At 38.5% G+C, this 14,031-nt stretch overlaps 1 protein-coding gene across 3 annotated transcripts in view; it reads right to left on the reverse strand.

Moving 5' to 3' along the window:
* The window catches only part of TTC27 (tetratricopeptide repeat domain 27), a 105,938-nt gene extending 92,016 nt beyond the window's left edge, over nucleotides 1-13,922 (reverse strand). Inside the window, exons 1-3 of one of the 3 annotated variants that reach the window (XM_085219521.1) lie at nucleotides 13,681-13,922; nucleotides 11,401-11,578; nucleotides 7,412-7,541 (exon numbers count right to left, since the gene is read on the reverse strand). In XM_085219521.1, coding sequence (XP_085075647.1) covers nucleotides 7,412-7,541; nucleotides 11,401-11,578; nucleotides 13,681-13,768 — 396 coding nt within the window. In that variant the 5' untranslated portion in view covers nucleotides 13,769-13,922. Of the gene's footprint in view, nucleotides 1-2,943; nucleotides 3,084-7,411; nucleotides 7,544-8,285; nucleotides 8,324-11,400; nucleotides 11,579-13,680 lie in introns of those variants that run through there. The other 2 variants (XM_085219522.1, XM_085219523.1) reach the window with 2 other exon arrangements.
* Between the last annotated feature and the right edge of the window lie 109 nt (nucleotides 13,923-14,031).

Consider the following 14,031-nt stretch of genomic DNA (forward strand, 5'->3'; position numbering starts at 1 on the left):
CATAATCTAAGAAGAAAAACTTCTGATAAATAAAAGTCACTTAGCTTGACATATCAGAAATAAATTGTTAATAAATTTAGTCCGACAGTACTCAAGTACATTACATATTCCTCCAAGTTACATCAATGTGCGTTAACTTCCTCTCTCACCAGAGGGAACTTCCTGTTTGAGTGACATCAGAGTAGCAATACTGGAGCCATTTTTCTATTTGTCCAATCAACAAAGACCTCTCTGTTTTGGATGCTTTTATGTATGATGTTCTCTACAGTAATTATTTTTCTAGTGGGCTTGAGGTAGCTCTCCAGGGAACCTGTTTCTTGGTGATGACTATTAGATGACAGTCATATATTCTTCTCTCTCTTTTAATGTAAGGGAAGCATTCAAGCAGTTAATCTTCAGATTTGGGCAGATGTCAGTTTACCACTCGACATTTGGTTCTCATAAGTGCAGGTTTCTTTTGCAAACTAAATAAAGTATGGCTTCTGTTGTCAAATGGCATGAAAGAAGAAAAAAAAAAAAAAAAAAGGAACAAAAGAGAAAGCAAGAAGTTTAAATGACACCTTACACTGAAGTCACTTGTCTGAGAAAGATTTTTATTCTGTCTACACAAACAGGACAGAAGTTATTTGAGTCACATTTCAGCTTTTTAAACTAAACCTGTAATGTAATTCCTAAGTGTTTTGAAACTCTTCTCAGCACCGTTATCAACAGATTACTCTTAATAAATAAACTGTTAAGCCACATTATTGCCCTAGTTCACTGTCTAATAATCACTGCTTCTCCTTACAGTAATTTTCAGGCTTTTTTTTTCTGATTTGCTTAAGTTTTAAAACTGTTTAGCATGTATTATCATTGAAAATTACCACTGACTTCTTGCACAACATCACTGCAACCATTTCAATTCTAACATTAAAAACCAAATTTACAATGGTCTGACAAGCCACTTGGGAAGAAAGAAACTACACACTGGATGTATATTAGATGCAACCTACCTCCAGTGATTCAAAATGGAATAGCCTTACCAACATCTCTAACTATTCTTAATCTTGAAAAGTGATAACTTGGTGCTTCTACAGATTCATTTTGGAAATGCACATGTCACGTACACTTCACATACATTTCAGTTTACTTTAAACTTATTTTCCTCTCATTCGTTTTGAGTCACTCTAGAATCAAAGTACACCACGTTAAATACCCAGTGAAAAAGCAAAGCTACGAACTTTCTAAAGCCTTATAAACCTACTATAGTAACCTGCACTCATCTCATTTACGCACCATAGCAACCAGCAATGTCAAATACACATTTCAAAGCCTTTCATTAGCTCAGTCCAGCTAGTGAAACATCAGAAGGAAAAGAGTGAGAAAGGGAAGACAGAGAAATGTGTCACAGACTAGCCAATAAGCCAGCAATTCTCAGAGCCAAAGAACTGTTATGAATTTTAACAAAACAATGTTCTTTTCCACAAAGCAAATATCTTTTTATTAAGAAAGTTTAAACCAATATCCATTCATTCAACTTATGCTCTAAGACTACATTATCAGTGTGCATTTCTACCACCAGAATTTACTATCCTAAGGTAGTCTTCCAGGTGAGAGAACAGTTACACATAAAAGAAGCGGACTTCATAGTTTTCACAACTTGAAGGATTGAAAAGTCTGCGTTGAAATATACAGAAACTTCAAAACATTCACAAAGAGTAAAAGGAAATTGGGAACTTATTTTCCTGTATCTAAATGCTTAAGTTAGACAGCTTCCATATTTATCTCATATATCTCAGAAACTTTATCTGTTTCAAAACAGACACAACTCAATGATTGTTAACACAGTGCTTCAGACCTCAATTAGATGGTTGAGTCTTTCATTCCTTAAGCAAACTTGCAATAACAAACTATAATTACTTTATTTAGGCTGCCTCCAACTTCATGAGTCCAACCAGCAACAGGTAGGCAATACAGAGCTAAGGTATATATAGAAGAAAACAAAGATAAACAAGTATAAACAAGTCTTTCCCAGAGAACACTTCAAGTGGAAGTACTTCGTTACCAATGTTCTTGCTTGCATTGCCTGTAAGGCGTACTTCTGCTCCACTGTTATCTAAAGAAGTGTTTTCCAAGTGGCTACATTACATATGTATAAGCAGTGTAACATAGGGCCAGATCATAGGCTATTTTAGCAGACCACCTTCACTCACAAGACTTAATCTCCTCATTTAGCTTTTACCATAGCCCAGAAGAGGAAGAAATTAAAAAAAAAAAAAAAAAAATTTAAAATCTTCAGAACCTTCATCATGTTAGGGCCCGGTGTTCAAACAGCACAACAGTCAACTTAAGCTCCAGTTCTCTTCAGTATTGCTAGCTCACGCTAATAGAAGCCGAGCACACAGGTCTAGATAAAAGAAACTCCCAACAATTTGGGCTGGCAAGGTGTATGGGGCTGCTGAATCACAGCCTGAATCTCCAATTAATCACCTGAGGTGAGCAATGAGTCAGCCACGGGAGCACAGGTGAAAGCAATTCACCTGTGCTGCATAAAGAGGTGGAGCCTGGCTCCACCTCTCCTAGACCCATTTAAGAGCTGACTGCCAGCGGGGAAGGATCTCTCTGGAGATACACTCCTCTGGAGTCCATATTGCGAGCCCAGGATAAGGTGAGTGACTTTCTTTCCTTACTCCAGTATAACAATTACATTAGCAAAGCTCCTGGATATGCCATACCATCTGTATATCCATTGGTTATACACAAAGGTAAGGAATCATACTGGATTTGAGACAGTAGTGGTACATATTACACTGGCGTTTTTCACAGCTATTTGTATCTACAGAAGTCTGGTAGCAGTTCAATTCCTTTCAGCAAAAGGAATCAAATTATGCATAAAAGCAGCATTAATACAAGCATGAAGAAAAAGATTTACTCAAATTTCAAAACTCGTTATTTGAAACCAACCTGGAAGCTAAAGAAGGCCAGCAAGAGCTGTTCAGATGTCTTTGGAAAATTCCTAAGCTATTTACATGTGTTATCCATTCGCACATTCAGATCTTCTTCCAGATGGAGTTTCTAGCTGTTATCAAATGTATCCAGCTTGTCTATACGAAATCAGAATAAAAAATAAAAGTAGCTCAAAACTCACAACAGCCTACCAGTCTTAATCTTACTAATGTTTTGTCCAGTTCATCAACTGAATATACTGAATTCAATTTTATGAGTTAATGCTCATAATGCTCAACACAAGGCAGGATAAACATGCTGAAATATAAACAATTCTGTACCTTTCAATCCTTTGCATGCAGACAGACAGTGACAATCCTTAAAGGCACAAGGAGCCAATCCCACTTATTAAAGCTCAGTAAGAATGTTTTACTTCAATCCCTGCAAGCTCAAAGGCAGAACCGATAATCTATTTTAACCTACATACATTTTTTTTAATCTAACTTAATTACTATGAAAAATACTCCAGAATGAATCAGGGAGACTTTTTAATTGGTGTGGTAAAGTCCTGAAGGTATTTTAGAAAACTGAAAAAAACACCAGATGTTTTTCTGAGTTGGTTTTATGGAGGACTTGTAAACAAGAAGCACAAGCCAGTTCTGTAGGGTATGGTGGTAGTGGATAGTTGAACTATATGATCTTAGAGGTCCTTTCCAACCTTAATGAGTCTATGACCTAAAAATATGTCCTAATGAAGTACATGCATTTAACCATAATTCACAGAGAAATCTGGAATTTATTTGGAGGATGGGAATTAACACACACACATTCATGAATACTGTTCATAGACAATAAACAAGAGGCCCCACCAGCAATTAGATTGTTTCATGATTTGTTCTTCATTGAAATTAATTAATCTAACACAGTCTTAGTGTACTAATAAGAAAATAAAATTAGAGATGCATTCAACAATTGTCTGAGAGCAAAAACGAAACTGTGCCACTGACTCAGAAGATAAACTTTCAAGGGATAGAAGTGACAGCAGTAATATCACAGAATCACAGAATGACAGAATTGTAGGGGTTGGAAGGGACCTCTAGAGATCATCGAGATCAACCCCCTGCCAAAGCAGGTTCCCTACACCAGGTCGCACAGGTAGGTGTCCAGGCGAGACTTGAATATCTCCAGAGAAGGAGACTCCACAACCTCCCTGGGCAGCCTGTTCCAGTGCTCCGTCACCCTCACCGTGAAGAAGTTCTTACGCACATTCGTGCGAAACTTCCTGTGCTGCAGCTGATGTCCGTTTCCCCTCGTCCTGTCTCCACGTACCACTGAAAAGAGACTGGCCTCACCACTATGGCCGCCACTCCTCAGATATTTATAAACCTGGATCAGGTCCCCTCTCAGTCTTCTTTTCTCAAGGCTAAACAGACCCAGTTCACTTAGCCTTTCTTCATAGGGGAGATGCTCCAGGCCCTTCACCATCTTTGTGGCCCTCCGCTGGACTCTTTTCAAGAGATCCCTGTCTTTTTTGTACTGGGGAGCCCAGAACTGGACACAGTACTCCAGATGAGGCCTTACCAGGGCAGAGTAGAGGGGGAGGAACACCTCCCTCGACCTGCTGGACACGCTCTTCTTAATGCACCCCAGAATGCCATTGGCCTTTTTGGCCATGAGGACACACTGCTGGCTCATGGCCAACCTGTCGTCCACCAGGACGCCCAGGTCCCTCTCTGCAGAGCTCCTCTCCAGCAGCTCATCCCCCAGCCTGTATTGGTGCATGCAATTATTCCTCCCTAGGTGTAAGACCCTACACTTGCTTTTGTTGAACCTCATCCGGTTTCTTACTGCCCAGCTCTCCAGCCTGTCCAGGTCGCGCTGAATGGCAGCACAGCCTTCAGGCGTGTCAGCCAATCCTCCCAACTTCATATCATCAGCAAACTTGCTGAGGGTGGCCACTATTCCCTCATCAAGGTCATTGATGAAGATGTTGAACAAGACCGGACGCAGCACAGACCCCTGGGGGACACCACTGGTTACAGGTCTCCAGCCAGACTCTGCACCACCAACGACGACCCTCTGCGCTCTGCCAGTCAGCCAGTTCTCAACCCACCTCACTGTCTACTCATCTATCCCACACTTCCTCAGCTTTGTTATAAGGATATAACCTGTTATAAGAATATATACTTGTTATAAGAATATAGCCTGAAAGGCATAAAGTTAAGATGAATTCAATAAAGTATTCTAAAAGTAAGTTTTGAAAATATTCCTGAAATAAATGAGACAGTGGAAGGTTCAAAGCCAGTAACACTACCTACAGCAGAGTAAGAGAAATGTGACTTTCTTTTTAAGCCTTGACATGAGAAGATCATTTCAGTCTGAAAATTTGAAAAATTGAAGGCCTGTTAGAAAAGAAATAGTACCATCACTGACAACAGAATATAAAAGATTATAGTAATAGAGAGAAAGAAAATTAGAGCTATATTTTAATACACTTTTTCTGAATACCTGTGCATCCAAGAGAGGAAATGTTGGATTAAAAGGAGTATGAGAATGTCATTTTTTTGAGATGCTCATTTTTACAGTGTTTATATACTAGCAATTCTTGAAAAGTATATACATAAAGATAATTCAAAGCATATAAAAGTGTGTGAAACAACACATTTAAAGAAGTGGATATTATATTTTAGCACATAAGGTTGTTTTTTTTCCTCAAGAGCACAAGACAGTTAACTTTTCAGAAAAAGATGCTATACATAGCAGTAATACACATAATGCTAATAAATAGCTGAAACTTCCAGCAATATTGAAGTCTCTTCAATATATATTCAGCACTCCTTCAAAACCAAATGTGCTCATATCCATTTTCTTTTACTACTGATTTAGTTTCTGGAATACGAACACCACAAAAGCAAACATCTGTCAATGCTCTGCATTCACTGCCGTAAGAGAAACTAAGCTGGAAACTGTTATTCCCCTTCATTCAGCAGACAATGCATCCCATTCGTCCATTAACACAGACAATAAACAGGATGGCTGATGGAAGTTGGGAACATTGTGTTTTACAGGTATAAACACTGTTGATGATAGCCATTCTATGACTATCATCACAGGCTGCAGTCTCTGTGTTAGACTGCAGTCTGTACGTACACACTAATAGGAAATATTAGCATTCTTCAACAAAGAGATAAGCATAACACTAAGCTTAATGGACTATAATATTATGTTTATAATACATAATCTTAAAGATTAAAACCAAGAGAATGGAAGAAATGAGTTTGTATTTCTTATTTTTAACTGTAAAGAAAAACAGCACACTTTTCCCTCTCATGTTTTCTAACTCATTTCTTACTTTCAAAGGTTTAGTATGCTTAATTTCCACTGTTCTTTCTTAACCATTAGAAGACCACATTCAACGTATAGTATCAAAAACAGAGCAAAAAATAAGCCTATATACATCACGCACATACCATGCCATCCCTGAAATATAACACAGATAGATATATCTCTGCTAAAGAAAATGGAATAGATACTGTATCTGAATTAAGTAATTTAGAAATACAGCCTTGCAAATAAGCTAGAGGAAGACTTTATGAGCTATGGAATTCCTGCAAAAACATACCACAGTAATGCAACGCAAATCCAAAGGTTTTAAGTGAACTTGCTTACATACTTGTCAAACTTCCCTTTGCTCCACAATTTACAGCAATTACATTGCTCATGGCTTATACCTTATTCACAGTCAAATTCTAAACTCAAAATCTCATGTAGCTTTAGTGTTAGCAGAGAATAGTACATGTCCTTCCCTGACATGCTGCAGTAGTCAATATCTTACCACAGCTTTAATTCAAGAGCAGAAACAATGCTTGAGAAGCTGTGCTGAACTACAGATACAGGAGTCAGTGTAGTACTGCCATGAGAAACATACATAAGCCAGTATTGTTTGTGTAAAAAGATTTCAAAGTAAATAAAATTGACAATCTTCAGCTTCATCACCTATATTCCTCTCTTCTAAAAGCTCTATTTTAATTACTTAAAGAAAAAGCAACTCATTTGGCCAGGATACTAATAATATCCAAACCTCAAAAAAGCCTACCTTACTTTAAGGAAGGAACATTTCTAAGCCATTTATAATTATCTCTCTAATCCAGCTAAAGAGACATTCCTAAATATAAAGCTTATTGGACGCTAAAGTCCTTCAAGAAATACTACTCTACAATAAATGTATTTCCTATCCAAAAGGATAAGAGATTTCCAGCAGGAAATCTCTAACACTGAAGCAGATCAATGCTGTAATACTTTCAGTATATTTAGTATATATATATTAAAAACCATATAGTTGATGATGTAATGGCAGCCAGCATGATCAGCAATGAAGGCAATTTGTTCTAGCCCTGCACCTCGTTGATGTGTCTTCTCTGGGTATATGGGTTATTCATGAATAGAAGTCACTGTAGAAGGACAGCTTATTAAAACTCAAGTATACCTCAAGACACTTCTGTAACAATGCAGATGGTAAGAAGTCCTGCAGCTGTAAGTGAACAGGAGGCCCAGTCCAATTGCTTTGAACGAAGAGCTGTAAACTGCCCACGCCGAGTAGAAACATCAGCCTCTGCCTGCAGTATAGATAAGAGAAACACTTAGCAATAGATCAAATTGGTAATTAAGATTACAAGATCCGATTAATTCCCCCACTAATTCAAAAGCTTAAAACCTTAAAAATTACCCTATTGTTAAGGAAAATGTAATTAACACAGTATTTAAAATACTCATGGGAAACTAAAAGGTTTGGAAACACATTTGCTTATAACACTTCCAAGAAATGAGAAACACTTTACAAACATAGATTGTATATTTTAAAACTTACAGCTGTATCTAACTACCAGGTATCAGTAGGAGATAAGCATAGGATGAAGATTATCACATATTTGCCTAATGCACTGTTGTGTTCTCTTATTTTACATCTAAGCCTCAACATTTTCAGAGAAAAGATACTGTGTTGGCATACATTCCAAAACAGCATTTGTATTGTTTCTTTGACACAGCTCTTAAATTTCATTCTCTGTAAGAAGAACAAAACAAGCACTAAAAAAAGTTCAGAAGCATCATTCTAGAGCTGATTTGTATAAAGTAGCAGCAAATGTCATCTCAGTCAATCGTGCTTTTGGTTTTCAATCATAACATTTTATTCAAAAAGTATTGCATTCCTGGAAGTGAGTATGGCAAATTTTTCTTATTTATAAGACTATACTCTGCTTACACCATTATGATATTATCTCTTTATGCACCTACAGTAAGAAATAACCTACATTGTCTGTAGAAGGCAGGGAAGAATAAGATATACAACTGCAAATGCTTACCTCCCAAATACTGCCTGCAAACGGCTCTTCTGTGCTACCTGAAAAGCAACAGAGATGCTGCTGCCAGTGTCCCATTTATTATGGTGACCTACATATTTTCATCTTTTTCTTCTACTTCCTTAGTCCATCCATTTTGCTCATCATTTCTCTCAGAATTTTTTTTTTTTTTTAAACACTTTACATCAAGTCCAGCTCCATGATGCGAAGTCAGATGCTTACATATACACTGTAATATACCTGCTGTTCTACCCATAACTGCTCAAATTCAGAATAAAAATGCAATGTATTTTCAAATACACATGCTCTATTTGCCTAATGCTAGAATTTACAGATAAAGTGAGAAATGAATAGCCAGACTATGTTTTAGATAAAATTACATTACAGATTGTGTTTTTTTTTTTAATAAACGTGAAGCCAAAAATTAAAGAAGTCAAAGCAAAAATCACAGTCACTAAACAGTTATTCTTTCAATTCAAATGCATCAAAGCAAGTTGCAGAAGTAGCAAGAATTTCTTCACTTTTATTTTTCAGTACATATTTTACAGTCAACAACCATCAGTTGCCCCAAGAGAAGCATCAAAAATACAAGTTGGGAAATCAAAACAAGTCATGGAGGGGAGCGTTAAAGAGAATCCTACAAAGGAATGCTGCAGAACACCACCAGTGACAGAGTAGATGTACCAGAAATTAAAAGAAAAAAACCACCACTATTCTTTTTCCTAAGTTAATTGTAAAAGAATACTTGGAGACTTCACTATTAAGACATTCAAACCACCATACTGAAAAAACATCTGGGCAAAGGAAGGATGAAAGCAGAATAGAAAAAGTTGCAGCAAGCTTTGAAATATTGTTAAATATTTCCCTTACAAAACCATGGATTTCCAAGTGGAAAAGTAGACTGGCTATTTCCAAACAAATTATAGTCTAGATTTTAATTTTCAGATGTTTTGCCCTCAAGCATCTCCCCTTTAGCTTCAGAAAAAGAACCTCTTAATAGTTCTTTTCACACTATTATAAAACCATACTTTGTACAGTATTCGTATTGTGTTAAAAGAATAAGGTTAGCATCATCCAACTTTCTGTTTCCGACCAAATTCAACTCCCACTGAGTTTTTTTAATCTCCAGAATTACAGCTTTCAGTTCAGCAAAAAGCCACGTATTTGAAGTAAGACCAATCTACTAAAAGTTACAAGAAAGCCAAAGTCTCACTGAATTATCTGAGCTAGAATTTCCTTTGAATCATTCAATAAGGAAAAAAAAAAAAAAAACACCCCCAAATAAATAAATAAAACATTTTTACCACAGACAATAAAAGGTCAACAGCATGCAAAACTTGCATTAATTCCTTCCACAAAGCAGTAGCAGGGATCGGAAAAACATCTATGTAACACATTTTAACATAGAAATTCTTCCACAATCAGCAACCATCATACAGATTTAAGTGCTATAAGCAGGGCCTACATCTTAAGTAAGAAGTGATCTGTCTTTTAGTTGATGTTTTTCTGTTAGGATTAATACTTTTTTTTTTTTCCTGATACACAATGGCACACTTTGAAAAATACAGCTTTTTAGTTTTGAATAAAAATCTAGAATGCAACTTTGAGAAGAAAACTCTTTCTTCTTCTTAAAGGCTGAACATAGTTCTGCCTCCTTATCTTCAGGCAAAGATGAACAAGGAAAACTGTAATAACCAAAGTATTGGAGAATGAGCAATCAAGGTACAAACTGCTTTGCTGTCTGTAGGAGGACAGCAGCAGCCAAAAATGGAATACAGACCAACAAAAACTCACAAGGAGAACAGAAGATGACACATCACTGCAATAGGACGCATGTCAACTGACTGAATGCATAACACAGAATACGATCATTGTTAAAAAGCTGAACCATTCATAAAAACTAACTCTTTCACAGTCAGCAACACATTTCAATCAATGATTAATATTAGGATTGAGTTAACATATTTGGTCTGTTTCAAGCCCCTAAATATTTTTCTTTAATTGTTGAATAATTCAGAGTAAAATATTCCAAGACAGAAGGCAACAATGTTGAAAACTGTCCAGACTATGTCACCACCTAAACTACAGGCAGTATTTCACAGCAAGAGCACAACAACATAAGAAAAAGGAGAAAAGCCACCTAGAGAAAAAATGCACAGGGATTGTTCCTGTGCATTCCAGATCAGAAAACAGTAGCATATCATATGACACATAACACATAGCAGATAATCTTTTGGCACTAACAAATCTCAGCTCAGCATTTTAGAGGTGCCAACTATGTTTCTTTCTGGCATTTTAGCAAAAACTTGTATTTTCATGCTTCTCACACCAAAACACAAGCACTTGTATTGATGATAAGAAGGTAATCTATTGAGCCATCTTTACTTCCTTTTTACTTTCAGATTCTCTTACCTTTAGCTAAAACTTGTTCCTCCACTCATCTTTAGAATACACATAGCTATGTATATGTACAGCTTTCTGCTTCTACTCTCCCTAATTTCTGCTTCTCTACTATCCCTAGATTTTAGCTTAGTTGCTATTTACTTTGAGAACTGTAAACACTAAAGTCAGATTCACTAAAAGCAAGAATTATTATTCACAGTGCATTTAGAGTAAAACTATCTTAAAGTCTTATGAAGTAAATAATTAATCCACAAATACAGGCCAGTTGTCTTACTGGCCTCATTTTAATATCAAGATCTGAACAATCTTACTGTAAACCAGACTTGTAAAGGTAGACATAGTTTTCACAGTAACATTACTTGGTACTTCAATTATTCACATTAATGTAACACAGTGTTTCAGAGAGAAAACTGTTAATAAACAAAAATACAGTGAAACCACCAAATGTATATTTAAGTCTTTGTACCAGCAGCTTCAGAGGTGGTCATCACAAATATGGCCAGTACTTTCAACAAACTCTGATCAAAACAGTATCCAGTAAGAGAAACAATGATAACCAACAAATGCAATAGGAAAGCCTGGGAACAACCTGAAAAATCTGTTTTCTACTTTGGAGGCCCTGTGTCCCATGTTACAAAGTTAAAAAAAAAATACTCCTCCCAAAAATCAAACATTGCCTCTTCTCATCTTCCATATAGTAAATAATCATTTTCACCTTTCCACATTATCAACCTCCGTAGAACCATCCAGGTACATTAGAATCTGCTTCTCCAAGTAACTTTCAATGTCCTCCTCTGCCACAGAAGATGCACTGAAAATATTCTGGATAGTCGAATTTGAAAATATTGCCTCATATTTCCCATCAAAAATCAGCTGCAATACTGATCCACTTTCTGGAAAAAATGAAAATTAAAATAATCAATGTTAATTTGGAAACAATTCCATCTTATAAGAGATATTCCAACCAAAACATATACCTCTCCCCTTCCAAATAATAAATCCTCATTTACATTGCAGGATGCAGGATAAGTGCAGTTGCACTGAAACAGAAGAACAGTAGTAGTCACCTTATCCAAAAGGAATTTTACAGAACTTGTATTAATGTTACAATGAAACACAAACAGGTGAATGTAAAGCACAAAACTTGCACAGAAGTCTCAGTGCAAAGACGTTGGTAGACTTTAAAACATGTACATTAAAGATATTGAAGAACATAATTTTCACAAGGTTTCATTCCCCACTTTTATATTACTTCATCATAGTAATGTTCTACACACAAGACAGTGAATTCAAATGACTTGAGGGCCATTTTTAGGGAAATTACAACAAACAATTGGTCAATACTTAGATTTCAATGAATGCCCATGTAAAACAACATAAATTACAGTCTTTCCCTTGAACACTTAGAATATTCACAAAGAGTGGCAATACAATTGTATCCTCAGAAAAGGCTTATTTTCCCATAAGCGTACTGCCTCAGTGAGAGGGAATCATTCTGAGGATGCACTACTAAGGAAGAGAAGGAACATTTCTCCACTTAATCCTTTCAAGCTAAAAAGAATCACGAAGTAAAGTACATTTCAATTCTAAGAAGCTTTGAACTCATATGGCATTCTTGATCCCGGCTTTGTTCACAGAAGGTATTATTCCACCTTTCCTCAAACATATCACAGAGAGAAAAAAAAAAAAAAAAAAAAAATCTTCCATTGGTTAGTAAGATCAGTACCTGCCAATACCCCAAGTGCAGTTCATGTAGATATACCAACTAGTTTTAAACTAGCTAATGCAGATATTGATAATGATGCACCTGAGGAAATCCAGAGGTCTGCACAGGATGTGTGTCTTAATATTAACTTGCAATTCCACCCGGGGACTGCAGCTCCTGTGCACTCAGTGTTACCATAGCTACCCTAATATTAGTACAAAAGCAGCTGATTTAATGCTAGCACAGGTATACATCCACACAAGTTACAGCCATGCAAGGGAGTGAACCAAACACCAATCCCAAGCTCACCCAGCAAAAACTACACTACTAACACTCGATGTATCTGAAGGCTTCAGTAGCAGTGATGATTTGGTACGAAAGGATGATAGACATCCATTCCTTATCTCTACAGGCCATGCTGCTGACCACAATCTACTTTTGTTCTTTGCAACAGTGATCAGCCATCCAATGCAAGAAATCCTCTGCACCAAATGAGTTGCAAATCCTTTAAGCAGTGTGTGGAAGGGCATACGCAAAAGAACACTTGTGCTGTTGGAGCCCTGCTGACACGATACCCTCGCAGAGAGCATAAATAACAAAATAAATAATAAAGAACAAAACCTCCCACCTATGCCTTGGGGCTTTAGGGAGAACTTCCGCAAAAAAAGGTGACTTATTTATATTTGCTTACAGCTGCCCAGATGGGCATTTTGTAGAATAACCATTGGATCTAAGGATACTAATGAAGAATATTGAGGGTCTTCCTTCAAGTAAGACTCCAACATAACTGTCTGTAAGCACGTGAAGTCTGCTCTTAGTTCACTGCTTAACTTCTATACACAACAGCATTCAAATCCAAGGTCCTTGACCTGATAGAAGCACAGGATTTGTTGGGATGGACCTTAAAGCCCACCTGGCTCCAACCAAATTTCAGGTAGGGCCCACCTCAGTGACCAGAGCATACTTCACGTTGCTCCCTGAAGCACCCCCGAGCAATAAGCATACTGAACGGTTAGCTCACGTCACGCTTTCTCCACAGAGACTTCACGGCGCGTGGAAGCCGAGAAAAGCACCGCGACGAGGAGTCCAGGAGCACCGACGCCGACAGCCCATGGCCACAGCGGGAGCGACAGCAGCCGCAGCACCAGCCGGGGCAGCGGGACACGGGGAGCGGGCCCGGCCGCCCCCTCCCCTCAGGACTGATGAGGCAGAGGACCTCCCCAGCCCCGGACACGGCCGCTCTCGGAGCGGGGAGCCGCCACCGCGGCTTCAGCTCGTCCCACCCCTCACCTGTGGCCGAGATTTCGCCCTGCTTCCATTCCTGAGACTCCGCCGAGCTGAAAAAACCCCGCAGCAGGGAGCGCTCGAGGGCCAGCATAGCGCTGCCGCGCTCCCCGCGCTCCGCCTCACTCGCGCCAACGGTCCCGCGCTGCCGGCGTCCCCTCAGCCCATGTGCGGGAACCGGCCGCAGGAAGCCGCCATGACACTCCCGCCGAGCACGCCGGGAAGACGCAAGGCGCAGGCGCAGCACGGTCTGGGCACCCGGCCGCGCGAGGGACGGGAGAGCGCGAAGTGGCGCGTGCGCGCGGCGAGCGGGAAAGGATGGGGACGCGAGCACACATGAGGAGGGCCGGGGGGGGC

Source organism: Meleagris gallopavo, chromosome 2 (genome assembly GCF_905368555.1).
Source record: "Meleagris gallopavo chromosome 2, MGAL_WU_HG_1.1, whole genome shotgun sequence".
Classification (NCBI taxonomy): domain Eukaryota; kingdom Metazoa; phylum Chordata; class Aves; order Galliformes; family Phasianidae; genus Meleagris; species Meleagris gallopavo.